Here is a 25,725-nt window from a genome sequence, read left to right on the forward strand (position 1 = left end):
TATGTATATACATTTATATAAATATGAAAGCATTCTAACGAAGAAATGTGAAAATCTACGAGTTTCCTTACACGTCTCCCAATTCACTTGCAGATTTTCTGGGAAGGTGTTGGAAGCCTTCTTTTGCTTTTAATAGTATCCAAGGCTTTTTTTTCGGTGAAGTTCACTGTTTTGTATTCCTCTAAATCCAGCGGCTAGTTCTTATTGGTAGGTGAAAATGTTACATCACAATGATTATGACGCGCCGTCTTCCTGTTTCCTTCAGCTGCGTCTTAAAGTGAATCTTGTTGGTGGGAGAGAGCTTCAGCTCTGCCCAGCTCGGCTCGGAGAGAAATACAATTTCAGTCCAGAAAGGAGAGCGGCGCAAAAGAGCTCTTTCCACTCACACGCACATCACTCTTGCTTACCCTGAGAAATTACAATATTCATCACCAGGCGAACAGCCCTCTGTATTCTCTCTTTCACTAGCAAAGAAGCTCAATTTCCTCTCATCTGCTGAGTAAGTAACCTTGTCCTTAGATAGCTCCAGTTCATTCTGTAGTTTGGAATGGTAGGGCTCGGTGGTAAGGGAGGGGGGGGGGGACTCGCTGGCAAAAATGAATTGTTAAATTTGTGATTAATGGAGTAGTACAGTGATGCGCTATTCATTATTTCTACATTTAAAAAAAAATGATCTGAAGACGTTTGAAAGGGTTTGTGTTCGTCGGACGGATAAGTGCTTCTCTTTCCCTTTTAAAGTAAGTAGTAATGTTGTTTTATTGCCACTAGTATTGACTTCCAAGAACTTTATATGCGAATATATGATCTTGTCCGTTTTGGGGTATAAGAAGTGTTTATTTTACTGCGTAATATATTTATAAAGTCTACAAATTATTTTTTAGAATCTGTGTGTAGCTTTAAGTCTTTTGTATTAGCATATGTTCTCTTTGTCTTATAGCAGGGTTTTTTTCTTTCGCATCTCACCGGGTAGGTACGGATTTGCCTGATATTTGCATGCTTACTTGCCCCTTTTTTTCTTTTTCTAAGGAGATAGTAATAATCATTATTTTCTGGAAGTTTAATTTTTGTGGAAAATTCAGTTGTGTTCACTTTTGTAATTTTTGCTTTCTGGGACCTGGGGTACGCATCCTTTGTACTGCTTTGGTTTTAGATGTAAAAAAAAAAGTTTTACGATTTTTGAACGTTAAAACAAGGGGAACCAGTTATCTTACAATATAATTTCCTTTTGAAGTTTTTTTTTTGCGGTCGTAAATTCTGATGGGGTGAGTTTTTTTACGAGGTGAAAATACCTGAGAAAACCTGAACTACTCATAAACGTTCCATCTTCGTGTTATTTTATATGTGTGACATAAAACGCAAACTACTTGCAAGTGGGTTCATTGTAACGTTTGCCGTCACTTTCCCCCTTAAAAAGATATGTTATCTTTGTTCTTTGAATAAGTGTAGTTACTGCCCATCTTCTCAAGAGTATTGTTTTTGACACCAAGTGAAAAGGGGGTAATTGGCAGATCGTGTATACTTTCTGATAGTGTTTTAAGGATACCCACCAAAAATGTATCCGTTACTTTGAAAAGCACCACCTTTCTAATCAGGCGCTTCTTCCCCGACAGGTCTTGAGACACGCTAAAGAATAGCAACCCTTTCTTGAAGCTTCTAAGACGAGAGATTTTTTCTCTCTCGAAACGTTTTCGGAATTAAATAGTGCGCATGGGCAATAGGAGACAGGTGCGGTGCGTCTCTGAAAAGACAGGTGCGAGTAGTTTCTTTATAGCAACAAAGACTTTGCCCATTGTTAAAGCTATTGTTCGTTTAAGTTGCTGTCAGTTTAAGGAAACTTAAAAGTGCCTTGACTACAAGTCACCGATATATACCCGTGACGTTTATAATCTGCGGGACGGTTCTACACAATCTTGTTCAGCAAAGTTTATAAGTTTATTGGACTTTCCAAGTCTTTTTTTTTTTTACAAAGTATAGACCCATGTTCAGTGATTTGCACTAGGAAGACCAGGAGGCAGAAGTTCGAGTGAACGTTTGTTTTTTCGAAGTAGTTATTATTCCTGTTAGAACATCGCAAGGTTCACACGTATATCTATATATTTATATTTTTGAATATGTGGATATACACATTAAGACACTGCCTAACTTTTACGCATTAAATGACGATGACATTTAAACACATTAAGAAAGACCACCTTAAAACCTTGTATATTAATGTGATTATAGTGTCTGCGTTGTGAACAAGTTTCCAAATGTAGGTTAAGTATTTTGTGCCCTACTGTATGTTAACAATTTGAAAAATCGCAAAAACATTTTTTTGCTGTAATAATGTGAGTTCTGTGCTAGAGCCAGTGAATGCAAAGGGCGCATTTCATTTGTTAACTCGAAGAGACATTGCATAGAATCAGCTGCTTTTTAATTAAAAGACGATATATTTTGTTTTGCGACCTAGATTGTGAATGAAGTATAATTGCACAGTTAATTTAGGAAAGGTATACTTGAAACACTGCTTAGTTGCTGCGTTATTTTGACGACCTAATGTTTTCCGAGTTACGAAGCCTTCACTTTCAATCGCAGTAATTTGTTTCTGGTAGAATTATTAATTATATCTCAGCTGTCTGACTGAATGGAATCACATTTTACTCTTGCTGTACAACTACTGTAAAGATACGGTTAAGAATTTAAGCGTAAATTCAACATTGCGTAAACAGGAGGGATCTCCAGAATCAGATGACCTTATGCCAAATTCGCCTAAGTAACGTTTTGACATTTTCCCGCTGTTCTTTAAACATATGTTCAGTGATTTGGTAAAACTAGATTCTTTAATATTCGCACCATTTGCATGCTGAACGTTTTTATAACATTCTAAAAAACAATCAGCATGGAATTACATTTCTTTTGTCACGATTAAATAGTGCTGCGGCATGAGGTATGGCCAAGCATAGGCTTCTTAAAAAGACTTTGCGTTTCTTACTAGCATGCACCCTTATTTAACTCGTGTAGTCAGTTGCAACTCAGACAAATTTAGAACCTAATTCATCCCAGTGTTCTTTTAATGATTTTCTCTTTGCTTAATACTTCTTCAGTGGACGAAAGATGTGAAAAAAAAGCTGTTCGACGCAAATGCATTAGGGGAAGAAATCTAATTAAGATGCTGTAAGCAACTTCTCTTTTCACACTTTTTAAACAGGTCATATGACCTTGTTTATTTAAATGTACAATTTGTCTACATCAATTGATATTCTGCGCCTTTTACATAGATCTTTGGATTAGCCTGATGTGTAAAATGCTGATGTATAAAATGCTAAAATTTTGGCTTTTTGGATGGGTAGTTATTCTCAAAATCTATCCACAGATGTCATCCTGTGGAGCACGTAGATGTTTTTACAGGTGAACCGAAAGCGATGGGAGCAGTTCCAAAAAGTCATCACGCTGCCTTTGGCAAGCTAGTCTATTATTGTGATGGGCTCTGCAAGGCAGTTGTAAAGTTTGAATTCAGATAGATGTAGCACTAGTGAAATGTTCTGTGGCAAAATTGTGGTCCAAACTCAGAACTCTTCCAGTGGTATACAAGAGTTTATGGCACTACAAGCAGTAAAAAAAAACAACCTAAAAGACCATTTTGGAATCGGAAACAAGAATGAAACAGCAAGGCGTTTGTGTTACTTTAAGTGTCTGGTTTAATATTTGTACTTTATATAGAAATATTTTAGATATTCTGCTTATTAATGTTACTTCTTGGTTAATGTTCAATTTTTCTTGGTTTATTTCTGCTCAAATGGCAATAAGGTATGATGTGGAAAATAGCTTGTGTGTTTTGCTTAAAATTTAACAAGTATTTTCTTTCTAAAAAAGTATGTGGTTTGAGGCCCAGTTTTTACAGACATTATGTTTACTGTATGTTATTTGCATGTGTGTATACACACATATATGAATATGTTATGTTTTTTTTTAATTACAATCTTCACAAATTTGATTCAGTGGTTTTCATTGTTTAATTATCAACTCCATCATAATTAACGCTAGTTTCTCTGCAGTATTCTAAACCATGCTAAAGGACACAAGTCCAAATTCATTATCGCAGTTGTATCTACCCTTTTGTATTGTAACTATGGACTGCAGTGTCTTCATGCTTAAGTGAGAGTGATGTATTTACAGGTTATCAAGCAGGTCTGCAGTACGCGACATCAAGGCCTCATCTTATAACTGTTCCAGAAATGGAAATAGTCATCTTCTTGTGTTACTGCTTTATTGCAGTATCTTGTATTTAATCACATGATTGTCAAAGATCTTGTTCAAAATAATCGACTATTTTCTTCCAGATAAAATTATATTTTTAGATATTGCTACAGAAGAATTATTTTTCTTGTTGTGCTTATGGCTTTTTTTTTAAATCCATCTTTAACTACTGGAGCAGAAATCTTTTAAAATGTTCCATTTCAACCAGAATACATAATAAATTGCAATAATTGTAATGTGCCATAAATCCCAGTAGTGCATTTTATGTTTTATTCAGGATTGAGGTCAGGAAACTTGGAGAAATTTAAAGAAAATGATTCATCAGTCCTTTTGTTCTGTTGGCCAGGGTCCCAGGATTCTCGAGCTGTGCCCAGCTGACAGGCTTTTGAAGATGGCACAATAACAGTCCAGTGATGCCTGACCATGACAGCACAGCCCTCTTAAGCAGACAAACCAAGAGAAGAAGAGTTGACATTGGAGTGAAAAGGACTGTAGGGACAGCATCTGTGGTTTTCGCTAAAGCAAGAGCAACCTTATTCAGTGCCATGAATCCCCACGGTTCCGAGCAGGACGTTGAATGTTCAGTGGTGCAGCATGCAGATGGGGAGAAGTCAAACGTGCTCCGCAAGCTGCTGAAGAGGGCAAACTCGTACGAAGATGCCATGATCCCTTTTCCTGGAGCCACCATCATTTCCCAGCTGTTGAAAAATAACATGACCAAAAATGGTGGCACAGAGCCCAGCTTTCAAGGCAGTGGGCTCTCTAGCACAGGCTCAGAGATTCATCAGGAGGACGCCTGCAGTAACTCTTCAAGAGAGAGCCCCCAAGAGTGTCTCTCCCCATTCAGCAGGCCAAGCATGAGCCAGTTTGATATCGAGCGGCTTAATGACGAGCACCTGAGAGCCAAACGAGCCCGCGTGGAGAATATAATCCGCGGGATGAGCCACTCTCCCAGTGTCACTTTGCGGGCTGGGGAGAATGATAGAGAGGGGGCACCACAGCCCCCTAGTCCCCGGGAGAGCTACCGAGAGAACAAGCGAAAGCAGAAGCTGCCCCAGCAGCAGCAACAGAGCTTCCAGCAGCTGGTATCGGCCAGGAAGGAGCAGAAGCATGAAGAACGTCGGCAGCTGAAGCTTCAGCTGGAGGATATGCAGAAACAGCTGCGGCAACTACAGGAGAAGTTCTACCAAATCTACGACAGCACGGACTCCGAGAACGATGAAGATGGCAACCTCTCTGAGGACAGCATGCATTCAGGCAGTATGGACCAGCGGGCTCAGGACTCAACTGCAGACCGGTCAGACAACGAGATGTCTGACCTGGATCCTGGGCAGTTTATCGATCGGGCACGTGCCCTCATTAGAGAGCAATCCATGGCGGCTGAGAATGAAAAGCCCAAACGGGACAGCCAGAGAGGGAAGGCCCAAGGACCTCCCTCGATGCATGCAGAAGGCAAGCAGTTGGCTGAGACACTGAAGCAGGAGCTGAATACAGCCATGTCCCAGGTGGTAGACACTGTAGTAAAGGTTTTCTCCAAACCTCCTCGCCCGGTTCCTCAGGTCTTCCCACCCCTGCAAATGCCTCGTGACCGGTTTGCAGTCAATGGGGAGAACCCCAACTTCCATACGGCCAACCAGCGGCTGCAGTGCTTTGGCGACGTGATCATTCCCAGCCCGCTTGACACCTTTGGCAACATGCAGGTGCCTAGCTCCAATGACCAGACGGAAGCACTGCCTCTGGTGGTGAGGAAGAACTCTGCAGACCAAACCCCTTCTGCTCCCAATCCTGGAGGCCATCATCACCATCCTTCCCTGCATCCTTCCCCCCTCTCTGCTACAGTGGGATTTAGCCCACCTTCTTTCCGCCATCCCTTTCCCCTTCCTCTCATGGGCTACCCATTTCAGAACCCTTTAGGAACCCCCTCGGGTACGTATCCAGGCAAAGAAAGGGCCTCTCCGGAGTCACTCGACTTGTCCAGGGAGACCACCAGCCTACGGACCAAGATGTCATCCAATCACATGAACCATCGCTCTTGCTCGCCAACGCATCCAGGCAGCACGACTGAAGGCCTGTCTCTGTCTCTCATTAAGTCAGAGTGTGGAGACCTTCAGGACATGTCTGAGATTTCACCTTATTCAGGAAGTACAATATCCTTTTAAAAGAAAGCAAGTGAAAAGGCTTTTTTATTTTTAAAGAAAAAAACTTTCTTTTGTTTTCTTTTTCCACAAGGTGTACTTTTAATGTGAGAGTCTCAGATAGACTTGCTTTCATGTGGCTGTCTGAATGATCTAGACAGTGCTGCAGGGCATTCAAAAACAGGACTCGGTAAGCAGTGTAGTGTTAGTTGTCATTCTTGTTGAACGCTTCTGGAATAGCAGACTTCTTGCAGAGAAGATATGCTTAAATTTCAATTAATCCTTATTAATTGATTTGTACATTTACCCTTTTATTATCCCTGCTGTCTTGGGATTAAAGAAAGTTCCATGATTTAAGGATTTTAAATATAAGCTGTTGGGGGAAAAACACTGAAAGGAGATGTAATAGTGGTGACAATTTCCTTTTGTTCTACTCCTGCCATCATGCAGGTTGTGCTTGATTAACCTCTTTTCATCAATGCATGCGTAATACTTTGTACATAAATACTCAAAGCAAATCATTTTTCAAAGCCAGGAAGTAAACTGGCAAGAGGCTTCTCAAGTAAGAGGTCTTAACAACTTCCATTTTAGCGGAAAATTAAAACATCTAAGAGGATGTTTTCTTTTTTAATATTTCATCTTTACCAGGTCAGAAAAAGCTGATCCTCCGGAAGGAGTAGGTGGGATTGTGTAAGGAGTTTAAAGCAGTCCTCCCCAACAAAAGCAGTTCTTAAATCTTATGCCGAGGTAGTCTTTCTAGCTTCAATAATATTAATGAACTACTGCAGGATAAGAAAATAGGGAATGTATTTGATTCATCTGAAGTCTGTTTAAAAAAATAAACTTAATTTTTTTTCTGTACTGTATGTGTTTACTATAGGCCGGGCATACAGTGTGATAAAGCACCACTGTCTCCCTGCGGCTCTTCGTTTTTCTTATCATATCACATTGTAAAAGGAATAATTGCAGTTTCTATTCTTATTTTTATAAAGATTTGTTGACAGCCTCAGGTACTTGGTGCACCATTTGCTGTTGCTTGGCAGCAGAGTATTTTTCTTCCTTTCTTTGAAGCCAATGTTAACAGGTGTTTGCAGGTAGCTGTTTATCTTTCATACGGTTCCCTTGTCTGTTTCTTAACCTTTAGTGTGAACGGTTTCTAAACCTCCGTCGTTTGCTTAGTGGCTGTTGCATGTTGAAAGTGTAGAAATACAGAGAATTAAAATGTATCCTGTCCAATTTGGGCCATCTGACTCTTCAAGCAATTCCCAAAATTAATTTAGAAAACCATTTGCTTTTTCAACAATCTGTTTTTTTTTATTTTTTTAAGACGAAACTCCTAAATACAAACAGAGATTATTTTAGGTTTGTGGCCTGTGGTTAATGTTAAGTTTTAACATGAACAAAGAAATCGCTAGTTAGCATTAGTTTTTCAATTAAAATAAAAATTGTCTTAAATACGATTTTTTTTAATAGGATGAGGGGAATTTTTCTGTATTGTGACCAGAGTTCTTAGCTCTTAAGTTTTTTTTACATATACTGTATATTTTGTATGATATCCTAGTGGCTAAGGCAGGAGACAGCTTCTTTCCGTATTTGTTGTATAGTGTTGCTTGTCTAACATTTAAAACTCTCGATTAAATATTAAAGTATTGTTTAAAACCAGATTCTCCTTTAAAAAGCTTTTTTTCTGCAAATATGGTGTTTTGAATATTCCATTTATCTTTGCAAGTTGAAAGACATCTTTGCAGTATTTCTAGTATTTATTAATATGAGCTCATGCAGTGCCTTTTTTAAATTTTGCCAGAAGTACATGGTTGTGCATGCTACTTGTTGCAAAAAAAATATTTATAGAATTGAAGGTTCTTTTTTCTTTTAACCTGAAATATAGGAGTTAATGCTACAAGATTATTTTTAATATGCCAAGAAACTGCACCTGCAGAGTGAGTTAATGCTTGAGCTTCAGATACATTCTAGATATTTGCAAATGAAGCTGTTTAATCAAATATTAAGTTTTATTCAAATAGCTGAAGAAACAGACAGCCAATTGTCTTTGTCCCTGAGCAGTATGATCTTCCTTGTCACGCGGCCTCTTTGCATCTCAAGAAAAATAGCCTTGTTCAGTCCCCAAAACATTTGCATACAGAAAGTCGAAGCACAGCTATGGCGTTGTGCAGCACTAAGACATCTGAGCAGGTGAAGTCGCTTTGCATTTCCCATAGATTAGAGGTTGTGCTATGTTTTCAGATGTCCAAAAGAAATACACTGATCTTCAGTGTGGAGGAGAGACTATCTAAAGGATGAGTGTTCTTTGTTTGCAGCCACTTGCAAAACGTCCATGTGAACTACCAAATGTCTCTAGAGAGTTTTCTGCAATATATATATTTTCTTGCTTAATCTTTTCATTTTGTATTTTGGGCCGTTTTAGGATTCATTTCTTATATGTTGATGCACCACTACAGTATACAGTACACTTCAGAAACATCCTTAAAAAATGAAATCAAACTTTTATGCTTTGTTCATTTCTGACATTGATATATAAAAAAGGTCCATGAGCAAATTAGAAATGATGACACAAAAGCAAATGAGGATTCTGACGCATGACTAGGCGTAGACTAGTACTTGTGAGTGCAAATTGTTCTAGTTGGTATTAGCTAGTTTCATTACTACAGCCGTCAGTCTTTCCAAAATATTATCCTAATATCCTTTCCTTTTCTTTTTTTTAAAGTGGGAACATACTTGTACCCATGTCTCAAGTGATGTGATCATCCATATTACACCTTGTAAACATCCAACATTACGATTTGCAGGTTGTTTGAACACTACTTAAGGTTCAGCTGCAGTGCACTGTTCCTCTAATCTTTTATGTTCCTGAGCAGATGTCTTTCATTAATTTATGGATTTATCATCTTCTTTTTGTTTTTTTTTTCTTTCATACACCTGGCAGCTGGTTCAAGTTTCAGCAGTTATTGTCTCTTTTACGTGACACACAGAATTCAATGTCATCTGTCTTCAGACACGGAGAGCTATTAGACAAGCCAAGAGCTACTGGTACATGGCATGTTTGCCTTCACTTTCCTTTTTTTAAACTCCTTAATATTTATTTGTGCTTATTTTCTTTCCCGGCCTTGAATAGGGCTTAGCTTGTATTCGCTGCAGCTGTATGTTTACCAGATCTATTCTGTCATGAGTCATTGTGCATGTGCAAGTCACCTGGAAACAGCCAGAGCTTTCTTGGAAGAAAGGTTGCTTTTGGGTATGAGCAATTAATAGGTAAAAAGAAAACATCTGCTTATTCACTGTCTTGACTATATCTTATTTTTGTTGTTAGAAAACCAAAGGTAGCCTTTTTAAAGGAAATATTGTACATTTTATATAGATAGATACAGTACTTTATTGATCCCGTGAGGGAAATTGCCGAATTGCATATGAGACTGTTTAAAAATACATCTTTCATTGTACCCCATAAAGCAGGCTTAGCACTGTTTAGCAATTATCTGTGGTTATTTGAGGGCAGGTAATGAAGAGTGGAACATGTTCTGAGATTTTACCTGTTAATTTTAGTTACGTATTGTATAATCTTTTACAGTTTTCTATTACTATCTGATTATTAAGCAAAAAAGTATTAGTTCCGTTACACATTATACATTTAGTATATTTAACTTAAGACTGCTTGAAATTAAATCTTTAAATCTCTTAGTTAACTTGAAAATTTAGTATTCCTCATCAATCTTCAAAATGTTCTTACCCATGGTTAGTTTTTTTCGAATCAATTGTTATTTTAAATTTTCCTTTGAAACGTTTGCAGCAGGGTTCATAAGACGTTCTTGATGAGAAGGGGGGTCCTAGGGGAGATATAGAAATGTCTGAAAAACCAAACTACAATTAATGGAACTCTGAATTGTGTGAAATGAGGACAGTGGTCATTGCTAAGCTTTTAAACAGATTTACCTCTTAATTGAGATAACCAATATGACATGTTTACAGATCTGTAGTGTAATTTGAAAAGAGCTTCTCAATATAATTAATTTCATTAAGAAGCTCACTAGATTATTTTAAATAACCCCACTCCATTTTTGCATTCGTAGTCCATGGTGTATATGTAATAAACTTCAAAATCTTGTTACTAGTAAGCATAAGGTGTTTCTGTCCATTTAAAATTTTCTAATTTGTCAATGCAAGTTTTTGGCTCCTTCAAAAGTTCTTTCTCGGCAAAAGAGGATGGTTTGCTTTTTCTCTCGGTGCTGTTATTTCACTTATGCCTTATGACAGATGGCATTGGAGAGTGTAATGCTCTTTTAGTCTTCCCTATCAGTCTAATGGAGGTCACTGAGGGTTCTTTCAACTCTCCTCACTTGGCACAAGAAGCATGTCAATCATGAGTTATCATCTATGCAATCATTAAGCTTCTGAAACACAAAGAGCTAGTTCAATCAAGTTGCTTCAGAGTTTGCTAACTAAGATGTTTTCCTCCCTTTCTACTAAGAACATTAACCCAGAGAAATAAAAAGAAAAATAAGAAAAACAATTTTTATTATTTCCTGTTTATTTGAACTTAAGGTTAAGAATTTAAAAGCAATATTGATTCAGATTTTTTTCATGAGAGATTTCTCAGTGTTTCATCAAATGTTATTCAGTCAGATTTCACAGTTTCAGAACACTTGAATCTTATTTCAACCTAGAAACCATGTTTCTTTGTGAAATCTATTTTAAGTGTTTGAAGCCCCAAAGTGTTCCGTTTTTTACTTAAATTGTGTGTAATTCTCTAAGTGTTTCTACAGTATGTAAAGGAGCACAAAATATCCCTCCTTCTGAAAGTGAAATCCAAATGTCATGAGTTCTGTTTGCAGGTTTCTGATGAAGCAATAGGTTATTTTATATTTAGCTTTTTTTAGAAACTTGTGGACTAAAGTAACCTATTTCTCTGTACTGTGCCTCTGCCCTGAGCACCTGAGTGTATCTAGTATTGACCTTTATATGAAATTAAAGCTTTTTTGTATGATGGTCAGCTAAAGAAGGTTGAGCCTCCAGTTGAGCAATGTGAGGACCTATTTTATCTCCTTGCTTTATTTAATCTCTTTGCTGTTTTCTTCCATGTGCCTTTTGAAGAAGTAGCAACCCCGGGAGTAGCTTCTGTGAGGAACCCTCTTAATTGACCTTGTGGGGCCACATTGATTTTTCTCCACATGCATCTTCATTTCTGATAAATTATAAAGCCGTTAATTTGCTGAGGAAATGGCACGGCCAGTCTGCGGCACAGATGTGGCCAAACCCGTCCTAACTCACAGTACACAAAAGAGTGCCAAGAAGCTGTAGGATAATTGGAATGGCTAGATTGCTACGGTTAGCCTCACTTTCTCCTGGGACTCCCTTCAGTAGCTTCTGTTTACAAATCTAGAGGGTAATGCTGTTTCCTGATAAATAGGGCCTTTATTAGGGTAAGTAGGCATTTATTGATCAGCAAACCCACATATATCGATTTAGGTCCCCCAGAAGACCTTTTGATTACCAGAAAAATAACCTTAAGATATATTTTGGCTTGACATATCTTGTAACGATCTCAAGCTCCTATGTATGTAGTGTTAACTGCTTTCTTTGTCAGTGACATGCAAATATTTTTTTCTTTCCTTTGGGGGGGGGGGGGGTTGGTTATTTTGACTGTGAAATAAGAGTGCATTATGTAAAATGCTGCTCTTGTTTTTGTACTTTTCCTATTGTAGATTTTTGCAACAGAAAAGTCAGACAAAAATGGTAATTGTGTCTAGGTTCAGGCTGTTATTTTTATTTAGGTTTCTCAAGAAAAGAGGGAAAGTTAAAATGTTAATTAACCTCCTGACATGTAGCACAAAAGTGTGGAATTTTTAATACCCTCAGTTATTGAAATTCATAATGAAATTTGATTACTTTTCCTTGACACAACTATCCCAAATTCAGGAAGGACTTTCACCCAATCACTTAAAAAAGGCGAAGCTGATGTTCTTTTATACCAGATACCCTAGTTCCAACATGCTGAAAATGTTCTTCTCCGATGTAAAGGTAAGCTGATTATACTGTATATAATTTTGTTTAATACAATTACAGTGTTCTTGAATTTAATAAGTGAAGACTGTAAGGACAAGCATAGTTTTGAGACTTTCATGTGTGCTTTCTTTGATGTACCATCCCTGATGAGAAAATGTCCCTCACTTCATTGTCCCATGGATTCTATACCGCATTGCTTACAGTGACGCATATAATACATTGTCTTATTAGTGCCTTTCTGTTGTTGTTTTTTTTATTTCTTAAACTCCTGCTGCTGCTTTGGGTTTAGAGAGGCAGAAGAAGGGGCGTAACAAACAAAAAAAAACAACAAACAATGGTGCTGATTGTCTCTTATTTACAACTTAATTTGTTGTCGATGCAGCGTACACTGAGCATAAGGAGGATAAATAATGTGACAGATTCAGGGCGCATTATTCAAATGAGGAGATGAAGGCTGTCCGCTTCCAGCTGCCCCCCCCCCCCCCTCCCTTTCTCAGCAGAGACCACATCCTCCTGACTTTTGTCATTGGGGTCTGTTGGAGTGGTAGTAATTCAGCACCATGTGGCTAATTGTACCTGCACTCCTGCAGAAGGCTAAGCTTCGATAACACTGAAGTTAGCAACTAGCAGTATCAAAGTTACACAGCTGTCAGCACCACTTATTTTCATTTGAAAACAATTAACTTCTTGAAATATTTGGTGGTTTAGTGAGTGTTATTACATCTTTAAGGGGAATATCTTTTTCTAGAAAAAGCTGAGTTTTGTTATTCTGAGTGACAGTTGCAAAATAGTGTTTTGAAGTGCAGATTGTCAGTAGGTAGTCATGAAGAGATTAGCACTTCATTTTGTTTTAAACTCTATCCTTAATACCAGGCTTTTGTTTTAGTAAAATATAAAGAGAAGAATGTCTGGGCAATTTGTTCATGACTTGTAAAAAAAAAACAGACTTTCAGATAAAAAAAAATGTTTTTGTAACAGAAGTATATAAACAATATAATTTTCTGTTAACATATTTCTCACATGAGAGAAAACTATGACTATCCATCTGTTAAATATCTCAACCAAGTAGTTCATTACTTTGTAATGATTTTTTGACAGTTTGTCTGTTAGCGTTCCTAACATCCCAAATCCTAGTTTTAATTAAGGTCAACTGTTTACCTTATTTATTTCTCTGCCTATTCTTAAACAATAAAACAATAGTAAGCTTGTATTTGATGGACTACTACTAGGCATGTACAGGATTAAGCATAAATGACTAATTAGAGCTGAATAGCTATGGGAATGCCTGCTATATGGCATGTATTGAATACGTAATGCTAACTAGATCTGAATAGATCATTCACGAGTGTGGGAAATGGGTTTATTTGACAATTACTTAACATGTGAATACGTCCTAATTAATATGGTAAGAGTTGATGCTTTTTGACCTAACAATCATATTTTTATAGACTGCAAATAGCCATTAAGTTGTCAATGACCTTTTCACGTCTAATTGGAAATTAATTTAGGCGCAATGATATATTTTTCCATGGCTAGTTTTATATTTAAAATGAAATGTGTGTAGAAATTTTTCTGCATTTTCTGATTTAGCTATGATTGTGGCTTTTCTGAAATAGTCTTCTATATAAGTCTATGAAAATTAGAGATAATTAACCTATGATACTGTCAATATCTCATGCTGTTTTTTTATTATTGGGTTTAAAATATTTTTATAAGACAGTAACTCATTCCAGCTCAAAAGACTTGTACATTACTATGCAAAGCAAACCACTGAAAAGTACTTTTTCAAATGAGTGAAGGGAGGTTTTTTCGGTTTCAGTACATCCTGAGATTGAAACAAGGTAATAGGGTTATTCAACTCCTGCATACAGTGGATTTAAAACTTCATAGCAGAAGTCAATCATCACTACTAAACTACTCTCCTTTGTGAATTTCAATGTCATTTAAATGTTGATCCATATTCCTAGTCAGTATGTTTATTTCTGCTTATGGCAATCTCCATATATCAATGAGCAACAGAAGTAGCAGTTTATTGTAGAAAAGGGTGAATTGTACTTTGAGTAATGTTTGCAAAGTGATGTTTTGTAGTGCAGATTGCGTAGAGTCAGCCAATACTCATGAAGAGATTAACATTCCCCCCTCTTAGAATTACCACAGGAAGCCAGAATAGGCCATCTATTCAAACAGCTACTACAACAAAAAGTTAAATTTCATTTTTTCTCTTTTATTACCTACATTCAGGCTACAGTTGTCTGGCACAGTGACAGTTTAGAAAGACATCAAAAGCTTTCTTAAAATATTGAAGGGGATTAAAAAATCATTTACATGTATTCAGTTTTTACAGTATGTACCTTGCTTTTGTATCTGAAATGTGTACGTTTGTGCCATAGCATAAGGTATAGCAAGTATGTTTCACCATCTGTTGCAACATCAATGTGTTTGGCCTGCTCTCTGAAATCTGTATTGAGGACTTGGTTTTTGACTCATTTGTGCCCATTTTGGAATAATTTGGGGGACAGTTCTTGTGAAAAAGCCTGACGTGTGTAAATGCATTCAGTGGGAACTGGCAAGGGAGAGGGTTGTGTGAAAGGTCAAGGGTGGATGAGGAGAACAGCTCTCAGTGATGGGGTCAGAATGTTTATTTCGACCCAGGAGGCAGCACCAGCTGCTGATGCTTGGAGGTCAGGGCGGGAAACAAAGTAGTGTGTGATGCTGTATTGTATATATGTGTACCCTTTACTTTGTCTCCTACAAAATAAAAATTAGAAGCTGCCCGTAATTTTTTTTTCTTTTAAACAGCAGCAGTCATCAGGAGTTAGGCACCATTTGCTATAGTGAACTCTGGGCATAAAGAAGTTTGATATTAAGGATATTTCATACTTCCAGTAAATGGGCATAAATCTTTTTCTGTAAATGACCTTAAACATAGTTTTGCCATCTTTTAAATGAAAAAAAAAAATGTTTTAATATTATTCCTGACTACCATCCTCTATAGTTTCAGACATGCCATCTTTATGGCATTATGTTGCAGTCTAATGAAACTCTTTAGGCCTCAGTGTTTCACATTGAGAGTATACGGCATCCCTTGTCATTTTGTCCGTTATTGTTAAATTTTGCTGTCCTCAAATTTATTCTACCTATTTTTAACAACATCTTATAATTACTGACCTAACTGCAGAGTGTTTTCTCTGAGTTTATAGTTGAATTTGAAAAAGTAATTTGACAAATTTCATGCTGTGTTTTAAAGCCATGCTAACAGGATAGTGACGTTGTAGCCACATAGTTGGTTTCCCCTTAAATATAACTTAGAAATTGTCCCCCCTCGCAATAATACTTAACATATTTAAGTATGCATATTAACATCTATTTACACTTTTTTCTTATGTTTCACTAATGTTTCTTTGATACACAGGTTAAGGGGCACTGTTAAGAGAAATGTACATGGGCTATGACCATGGAGATTGGCAATTTTATGTAGTTGATAGAAGACAACAGAACATTGAATTCAGGAAGCTAAATTTTGTTCCTAGTAGAGTTTTTAAAAAAAAACTGATTTAGGGGTGCTCCCTGGTGATTCTGAGAATAACCCATTTAATAGCCTTATTGTCGACGTGGAGCTGAAGAACAGCCTTTCACAGGCTTTTGAGCATGACTGTGTGAAATGATGTTTCTCAGCCTCTCCTCCCTTTGAGTCAACTGCTGCCTGCCTAGATTAAGGTGTCAAATTGATTTGTTTTATGCATCTTTTGACCGTGCTCATTGAATATTTAGGAAGTTTCCTTAGCAAATATCAGGACGGAGGTATCCCGTGGGAAGCATTAATCAAAGTCAGGGACTCTTAAGCTGTGGAAACACAGGCCCTTTATTGTAGCAATTAGTTTTTTTTTCTTTTTTGTAAACATATATTAGCACACCACAGATGTTGTGCATGGATTGTTAATGTTGTGCAAAATACAGGTATTTTGTATTAATTATTATAAGTGGATATTGTCTGCTCTGCTTTGAATTAGTTTTGGAGGAAATATGAAGTAATACTTCCAGTGGTATATTTGTATATTTTTATGTTCAAAGTATGTACTGTATAAATGTGAGCTGACACACGAAGAACATAAAGGGACTGGAATTTTATACTCAAATTTGATTTATAGCTAAAAAGCTAACCTTGGTCCAGTCCACAAGACATAGCATTGGAGAGCAATAGCTTACACATATCCATATGGTTACTATTGAAGGTCCTTATGAATTTTAATACCTTCTGTTTCTTAAAAATCTCCTTGTATTATGTAATCCAGGGTACCTTACAGCCTTTAAGCAGGTCACCTCTGCTTCATCAAGCAAAAGTCTTCTCATTCTTAAAAGAATGATCATTTATTTCGTTTCTCAAATGACTTGGGATAGGGATGGAGGCAGAGGGTGTAGGTGTTGGGGGGTGGTATGTTTGTTTGACAAGCAGATGACATGATCCTTAATTGCTGAGTTGTCACGTTCCAGCAACTCTGGTCTTTTGTACATTGCATCTCTGGTATTTCTATTCTGCAACAATACACTTTAAATCTCCCTTTATGCCCTCCTGCCAAACAATGTCATGTGGACTTACTTTTTTTGTAGTCTCCATTATGTCATCCATGGGCCATTCTAGAAAAGAAAATACCCCCCTCCCTCTTTTTTTCCCCTCTCCTAGCCTTGTTCATATGAGACAATGTCTTGTAACAATGCAGGAGCCTAATCTCCATGTCAAAGCAATTTTCATTCCCCAGTGCACAGCCTCCTATCATTTTGTAATGTTTTGTTTCTTATTCTAAAAGAATTAAAAAGGAACAGTAAGCCGTCATGGGGGCCTGTGGTCCTTATCTCAGTGTCTGGAAATTTGGACAGTGTATTTTGCTGCTGAGATAAAACGGAAAGAACTCCAAGTTCAGCAGATCGTAATGGGTTTAAGTTCTATTGAAATCGGCAACCAGGAGATCAGATAACTGGGGTCCTTCAGTTGTCTTTTTTTTTAATCAGGTTCCCCGCAAGGCTGAATACAGACAGAGCAGACACACAGAGTGAATATATAATTCTTGGATAGGTTAAGTACATGTTTGAACTCTTCCAGGCAGGAGCGGTTTGATGATGACTTAATCATTTTCTGGTCAATTATCTGTAAGAACTCTTGCAACTGCACAGCAATTATGATACAGGCTGGCCTGTTGGGAAAAGCACCAGCCCTCCCAGCTTCTGTTTCCTTGCTACTTAGGTTCCCTGCCATGAATTTTCATTCACTTCATTATCTTAAATTTGCTAGCATTGAAACAACTTTCTACATGGTAATTACACCCCCCCCCCCCCAACAGACACCCCCCCCCTTCAGTCTCCCCCTTCTCTCCACATTCACTCTAGCTGTCATCTTAACTGGGGCCTGTATGTTCTCATGACCAGTCCTAGATAAGTGCTTGCTGTTGATTTTTGATTAATGCACACCCCTCTTTTTTTTCCTGGCAAAGGGGGTGGGAAGGGGGGGGCGGTGGTGGTGGTTGATGAATACCCACAATTACAAAAGACAGGAGGTTGTACGTCAGACCAGCCAACATAAAGCCTTTTGGATTTATTGGTTTTAGCTTGGCTAAATGTAACTCAGCTGTCCTATGAGTACTCACTAGTCCTTTCTGCTGAAGGCTATAGCACATGCTGCTGTCACAGAAGTCTCTTGACAGGGTCAAAGAGCACAAAGCTGGCAAGCATGCCCATGCCGGGTGAGCAATAACTTTGCCACTATAGAAGAAGCAAGTACATAAGCTACAGATAGTGGTCACCAAACCTGAAGCAGGAATGCAAACTGCTTTGGAAATATTTTAAAACCACGCATCTGAGCGCCCTTACTGTTGTATTTTCCAAAAAAATAACTGATGAACTGTAATTGACCACAGTCCCTTTTAAGACTAACTTGAATTGCGAAGATATTCACAATGAAGTGTTTGACAAAAGAAAGTGATGTAACTGCAGTTACTGTACATGTTAACTTCAGCCCTTGGTCTGTACTCCACATATCTTCCCCAAACTAAGTGGGGTGCTGAGTCTATCTTAAACCCTTAGTAATTAAAAAAATACTTAAAGCTCAGTAATAATGTAAGAACCTAAACCTGGGTTAACATTACCGACAAAATGGAAAGTCTGCAAATATAATAGAATCATGACATGAATGTTAGGTTTGAGTCACTGGTAATATGAGTGTGACAACACCAAGCACAGGATGGTGCAGACACAAACACAGCAGTATCTGGAAGCCTGACCTTGTGTGTCATCCAAGACCTGATATATATACAGGAGGCAGATATTCATATTTAACACATGAAAATATTTAGGCAGAATTGGACAAATCCACTGCTTGGGGAAGGGCTTATTTTAATGTGACAAGGCTCTGAAGATAAAATGTACGCTTTTCAACTAAAATTAATAAAGCCAATATTATCCAAAACCTGGCTTCTGAGAAAGGCTGAAACTGTACAACTAACTGGCCCTTTGAGTACAATAAGCAACAGGGGCTCCCTTGTAATTTAATTTCCAAATGTGTGAGGCTTGTATCCCACATAACACGCTTTAATCCTCACTTACGTTTTGTGTTTGTACTGTGCGCTTTCATTTACTTTGCTGAAGCTTGCCAATCTTTTTTTTTTCTCCAGTAAGTGTTAACGGTTTGATTCTTTCTAAATAGTTCAACAGGTGCATCACTTCCCAGCTCATCAAGTGGTTCAGCAACTTTCGAGAGTTCTACTACATTCAGATGGAGAAATTTGCCAGGCAGGCTATCAACGATGGCGTCACAGGCTCAGAGGAACTGCATGTCAGCAGGGACTGTGAGCTGTATCGGGCCCTGAACATGCACTACAACAAAGCAAATGACTTTGAGGTAGGACCTTATCTGGTTTTTCATGCAGAAGTACTGTGATTTTTTGCCGAAAAGAAGTCCATATTATCCATTCATTTACTGTATATGAGACCTACTTTAAATTCTCTGTTTTCTTTATCCTTCTGAATTACTTAAAATGATAAAACATTTTTGTTTTAAATCAGATCACATTGGATATCACTTTAACTGTTGTAACTTTTGTTTTAAAACTGTATATGCTTGAATTATCAAGACTAAAAGAAAGTTCACTTGTCACATTTTGACCTTAATTAGGTGAAGGATAATTTACTTAAATATACTTGATCATTTTATTGTATCTCAAATTCCTTTTCATTTATTTGACTTTTTATCAGACCCATATATAAAGATTAATCCAAGAGCCAAAGAACAAAGACCTTTTGTTTCTCTTACTAATGACGTCTGTAATGATCATGTAAAATCACAGCCCTAGTTTTCTGATAGTAAAATACTCCAAGTATTTACAGATTTACTCAGGGCAGCAAGGAAGAAAGAAGTAGGACTTATGTTGTGTAGTAGAATGCAAACTATGAATGTGTTACAGATACATCTTCTGCAGCTTAAACCTTCAGAATCTTTCTCCTTTTAAAAATAAATCCTTCTGCCTGCTAGTACTTTATATTTCTTTACTAGATTGTTTTGAAAAGGCTTTTCTTTAAGTAGTGCAATAATCCTTACCCCTAATTTATTTTAAATCTATAGGACACATACTATGTACATTATTTTAAGCAAATGTCTCAAGCTTCAGTTCAGTTCTTTTTATTTTAGATTCATTTTCATTCTAAATACATTTCATTTTGACATTTGAGTAGCGAAAAAAATGTAAAAATGCACTATACTAGCTAAAACACCATGCATCAGACATTTGTTATATAAAAATATATAAATATTACTCACTTTTACATGTATTATTGTTATTTAGTCCACATCCTGCTCATAAGCACCTTTTTCACTTGATGCATCATATACATTTTTAAACTCTTTGTCTCATCTGATGGATGAATGGAGAAAGAGAAAATATGGGTAATAACCATTCTTGCATTGTGGGGACAAATAAAAGTTTAGCCTATATTTCTAACAAATATCTGGTGAAAATTACACCAGGTTACACATCCCAAATTAATTCCCTAATGCATTTAAAAACAGCTCTTGTTTTTCTGTGCAGAAACCTTAGTTAGGACCTTTGGCTTAAAGTTATTTGAATAAGACTGAGAAAGGTTGATATGCTGGTAGGTGCAGACAAACACATTTTCCTTTGTTACCAGGAACATATTTTGAGAATCATCCCTATTTACATACATAAATGTAGGATTTGCAAGCTCCGAGAAGAAAAAAAAAACATGAATAAGACTTTTGTTGGCTGTAAAATTAAGTTAGAAGAGGTATTTTGCATATCCAGGGCTGTGTAGGCTCTACAGGTGTCTGAGCAGATAGATGTAAGAGATGATTAGAAACTTAGTACAAGGAAAATTAGCTAAGCAATGCAAATTTTCTAGACAAACCAAGTTGGCTAGAATGAAGTAGACTGCATTTTCATTCTTCTGAGGCTCACTTGTTGCAGCCTGTTAGTTTTGAAAGCCATCGTGTTGAATATTATAACTTTTTTAAAGGTTATTTATACTTTGATCCATTTTCCTAAATTTTCCTCCTTCTACTTGTCAAGCATTGCTTACACAGAAGCATGAAACTGGAACCTTAGCCGATTCAGCAAGTTGTCCTTTTGCCAAATTTAGCATCATCAAAGTTCCCTCCACCTTGGTTCTGTCTCTAGAATGAATATGTCCTCTGTTTTGCTGATCTTTTGATGTTAATCTAGTCTGTCATTGTGCACCAGTAATACGCTTTCTTTTCCTTTGAGATTTCTTTGTTGTTGTTTTTTTTTACTTCTGTTGTCTTGCTTCTTTCATCCTCTTTGAATTTGTCTCCTCCTCCCCCCTCCCCACTTTACAAACTTTTAATGACATAATTGTCACATTCCGCATCGCGAAATGAGCAGAAGCGGTAATTAAAGCAGGTTCATTAATTACCTTTGCTGCGTTCGTTTTTCTGTCTCTATTAGTATTTTCCTTTTCAAGCTTCCTCAGTTTCCACTTGTAAGACATTTTGCCATATAATTACTGCTGTTCCTGCTCAGTAGCAAGCATTATTGTTCAGAAAAAAATAGAAGTTGACACAAACTAAATAAATTTTAGAACCATATTCCAAACAGCCCATAAAAGAGTCCCATATTAATTGAGCAATTGTATACTTAGAAAAAGTTTTTTTAAGACAAACATACCTGATAACTTGACAATTCATATTCATTTCAACCTTATAAATGGTACACAGCATGAACCAATTCTTACTGCTTAGAATGTCTTTTTAAGGAAACTTATTTCAACATAACTAAAACAGATTGCAGACTTGCGTGCCTATGGCAGGTGTAAGAATATCGGTGAGAATGGAAGAGCTTCGATTGTTTTTAAAGCTGTGTTTGATCTTTAACACAGAAACCCAGGCTCTGACCATTTTTGTATTCTATTAATTGACAGACCGGTCAGAGATGCATGTGCATTAGAGATTTTATTTGTATTGTTCGCTGTGTTTTCCTGCTAAAGCTATGGAACACAATTTTGCCCAGATTTCACTGGCAGCGCCTTGGCTCCATACAAGTTCAGAAGAGCCTTTGGGGGTGGGGGTGGGGGATAAAAAGACATTTTATGACAGCCTTGGGAGGGTCTCATCTTTCCTTTGGAAAATAGTTCAAGGCTGTTCTGTGAAGCTTTCTCACTCTGGGCTTCCCCCCTCCTCCCTCCCTCTTACTCAACTGCATGTAAAGGAGATTCTGTGGAGCTCTGTGATGTCCGTGGGTTTTGAAAAACACTGTTGCTTTGCAGTGTAAGTACAGAGAAGTCCTTTGACTTCAAGAGTTCATGGACTCATGTCTTTAGGTATCAAGTGTCTGACCTTATCAGTTACCCTATTTAATATCGAATGAAGAAAAGTCTCAGTTTTTCTTTTTTTCTTTTTTCTCTTTTCTTGAATTGATTTGTTGAAAGGCACCTCTTCCTTTTTTAAGTCTTGTCCTGACAGAGGGATTTTTTTTAACCTCTAGAGTTCACGTCGGAGGGGGAGTATTTATGGGAATGTAGATTTATTTGTAGTGAAAATCGTGAAAAAAGGGATATTGAGCAAGATGTAAAACTGGTACCTCAGCCAGTTTAATCTGAGGCTCCTCAGATATCTTACGGGGTACTGGGCACAAAAGGTGTAGCCATTTAACAAACAGGAATCAGTGGAGAAAGAATCTAGTAATGCTTTTTTTTCCCTTCCTTTATCCTTTCCTGGTCTGACCTACCCCAAAGGCCTTCATAATTAATTGTCCTTCAGAGACAGAAAAGTTCAAAGTCTGTGTGGATGCTGTTTTTACTGCCACTGCCTATTGTCTGACATTCAGCTCCCCTTACCCTCAGCTCTTTTGTTATTTTTTTCCGTCATTCCAGAAAAGAAGTTATCAATAAGAGCATGGAGTGCTGCCATTGCAGTGGCCACAGGGGGTCCAGATTCAACGTAAACAAGTTTTTTTTTCCCCAGCAGTTCACCACTTCCCTGTGCCGAACTACTGTGTTGTGCACACCTCGGTAAACCAGGTGCTGCCAAGCATTACCTGCAGTAGGCACCCACAGACCTCACAATAAATGAATGTTAGCTACAATAAATCACTTAAACAGTTTCAGATCACACCCGTGCCTGTAAGATCACAATACTCCTGTGCGTCTCCGTCCACATTGTCAAAAAGGTGGATAGTTGTGTAGGTACTTTTGTTACATTTATTTGATTACGCACTGAGTAGAAATATAAAAGTTTAAATGTACAGAGGTTTAGTCTGTAAAACTGAATAGGACTCCATTTGTAAGGACACTCAAACCTGAGAACAGGAAACACATTTTCACACAAAGTGTAGCAAGAGTCTGAAAACAAGCTACCCAACCATGTTGTTAGAGCTGATACCCTGGTATCTCTCAAGAAGTGGCAGATCAAGATCCACAAATCAGTTAGCTACTACAAACCAAACAAACTAGATGACCCAAATGACTTTCTCTCTTCTGTAACATTTCACATGCTCTCATTAATCTTTGACAAAAAATACCTTAAAATGTCGCTTTCTCCGTATTCAGTTCTTAAACACAGTTTTAAGTTCTGTACATATCAGTGGGTGAGATTACCTGTTTCCAGTAACAGTATCCAGTATTAGATTTTTAAAATCTAATTATTTTACAAGATACGGACATACTGTGCAATTTTAAAAACTTAAGCAACACAGGGTTATTTTTTATTTCTTTGAAAAACAATTGTATTACATTTATTAAGGAAATTAATCACAGACTTCCAATGTATATCATGTTGCATTTAATTATATGATGTAAGTAAAGGCTGTTTGCTGCTTGTGCTTCACCCTTGTTTATGTTTCAGCCAGGTTTTTATCTCACAAAGTGTTTCTTCATGGTGAGAATCTCTTCAGTGCTCTTTACAATTAATTGTTACAGTAGGGAATATTACAATTGCAGCATAATAGTTCTAAAAACTGTTATATATATAATTAAGTTCACCAAATCTGAAAAACAAAATGACATGAAGCTGGCAAACAATAGTTAAATCATCAATAATAAAGTTCCTTGATGAGTATGCATGTATAGGACAATTAAACACGATTTTAAACAGCTGCAATTCAGTGTCTTCTTAATGAAATTTTTTTTCTATACTTAAAGTAATGTTTGTAATTTAAAAAAGGCTATATAAGTTTTACGCATCATATAGCGTTGTGTCTTTTTTGTAGTGCAGACCTAATAAAATAGGTTCCAAAAAGAATTAGTTAATACATGTTCAATGACATACTGTATAAAGACATATACAGAGTCTTTATCAAATTTGAGGCATGTCTAGAAGAATTTGTGCAGTCACATCCATATGATTACAGATACTAAAAGATACTCATGAATGTCAGCTAATAAGCCTTTAAAATTGGAAGAATGTTGCGATGTATTCTTTTCAGAAGCTATTTAGAATTCATACCACTAAATTTTGCACAGTTTTTTGTCTTTATATTGATCAGGTTCTAATTATCCTCAACATCTTGTCCAATCTACTGTACAGATCCTGTGCATAGTATCTAGTCATCATGAAGATATATAGGATTTAAAATAATTAAGGTATTAGGGTTTGTGAGTAGACTATTGAAAAAGTTGAATGTTTTGAATTTATTTTTGGCAGTGAATTTTTTGCCAGTATTGTCATTTTGCCATTGGAAATAATCCTCCATTTTCAATTGAGTTTGTGAGAGTGTATTTTTTCAGTGATGTTTGTATATTTCTACCTGAGTTCTAAGTTTTAATAATTTCATATTGTGTAGTTTTTGTAGTTCAAAATATTCTGCTATAAAGTAGAGATTTGAACTGAAAGTTGAGGAGCTACAACAACTATGTTATATTACTTCAAATAACTTGTTGGTTTGGGATATGAGTTGATGACAAAGGCAACCAGTTTCACTTACTTGATAGATGTCCAAGTTCAGGTGCTATGGTTTTGTCAGTTCTGTTAATGTCACGTTTGATATATTGCCAAATTGCAATGTCCTGGATGGAATGAAATGCCAGCATATCAAGCCAAATGGCCTCCTCATACCCCTTCTTATGAAAACAAACTGTCACATCACTTTGGTTTTCACCACACAAATTTCACACCAGTTCAGCTCTGTTTACATCCTACCGTACATCTATTTCAAAGGACCACTGTTTTGACACTGTTTGTCTACTGATGTTTGCTTCATGTTCAATTTGTGTTCTAGTCTTGGTGTTTTAGTCTAGAAAGTGTGCAGATGTAATGGTTGTATAGTGAGTTGATGGCTTGAATTCGCTGGAATATCAGAAACTGGGACAATAAATTCAGAGATTTTATTGTGGCTGCTAGGCATCAGTCAGAACAAATGGTGACATGTAAACAGAGTCAAATAATATAACATACAATTTATTAATACCATAATAAAATGTGCCAAATAAAGCAATGCAAAAATAAATATATAGATTATTTAGTCAATTTGCCTTGATAGTTGGCAGATTTGCTAATTACTCAGGGTTCACAAAAGATAATAATACAGTACATGCTTAAATACCTTGATTATAATAACAATATTGTAATCAAAATAATAAGAATCAGTCTCATCCAAACACATGAGCATTCCTAAATGCTTGAAGGACATGTAAATATTCATTTTTAAATTATTATTTATGTTTGATAAACATATTGGATTTATGCTCATCTGTACTGGAACACTTCTTAAACATCCTGCAGGAATAGCTGAATATAGTAGTAGTTCATGCAGGCTCTGTCCACTGATGTCAGCTACTTGTGGAATGTGCAGTTAGTCTTGGAACGTGGGAACATGGCTGCCAG

At 36.9% G+C, this 25,725-nt stretch overlaps 1 protein-coding gene across 3 annotated transcripts in view; it reads left to right on the forward strand.

The window, feature by feature from the left end:
• Positions 1-289: 289 nt before the first annotated feature.
• prox1a (prospero homeobox 1a) overlaps positions 290-25,725 on the forward strand; it is a 45,537-nt gene continuing 20,101 nt past the window's right edge. The window contains exons 1-4 of one of the 3 annotated variants that reach the window (XM_088626226.1): positions 290-499; positions 4,583-6,382; positions 12,296-12,404; positions 19,084-19,278. In XM_088626226.1, coding sequence (XP_088482352.1) covers positions 4,650-6,382; positions 12,296-12,404; positions 19,084-19,278 — 2,037 coding nt within the window. In that variant the 5' untranslated portion in view covers positions 290-499; positions 4,583-4,649. Of the gene's footprint in view, positions 500-584; positions 738-4,582; positions 6,383-12,295; positions 12,405-19,083; positions 19,279-25,725 lie in introns of those variants that run through there. The other 2 variants (XM_088626228.1, XM_088626227.1) reach the window with 2 other exon arrangements.

This window comes from Lepisosteus platostomus, chromosome 3, assembly GCF_059453375.1.
Source record: "Lepisosteus platostomus isolate fLepPlt1 chromosome 3, fLepPlt1.hap1, whole genome shotgun sequence".
Taxonomy (NCBI): Eukaryota; Metazoa; Chordata; class Actinopteri; order Semionotiformes; family Lepisosteidae; genus Lepisosteus; species Lepisosteus platostomus.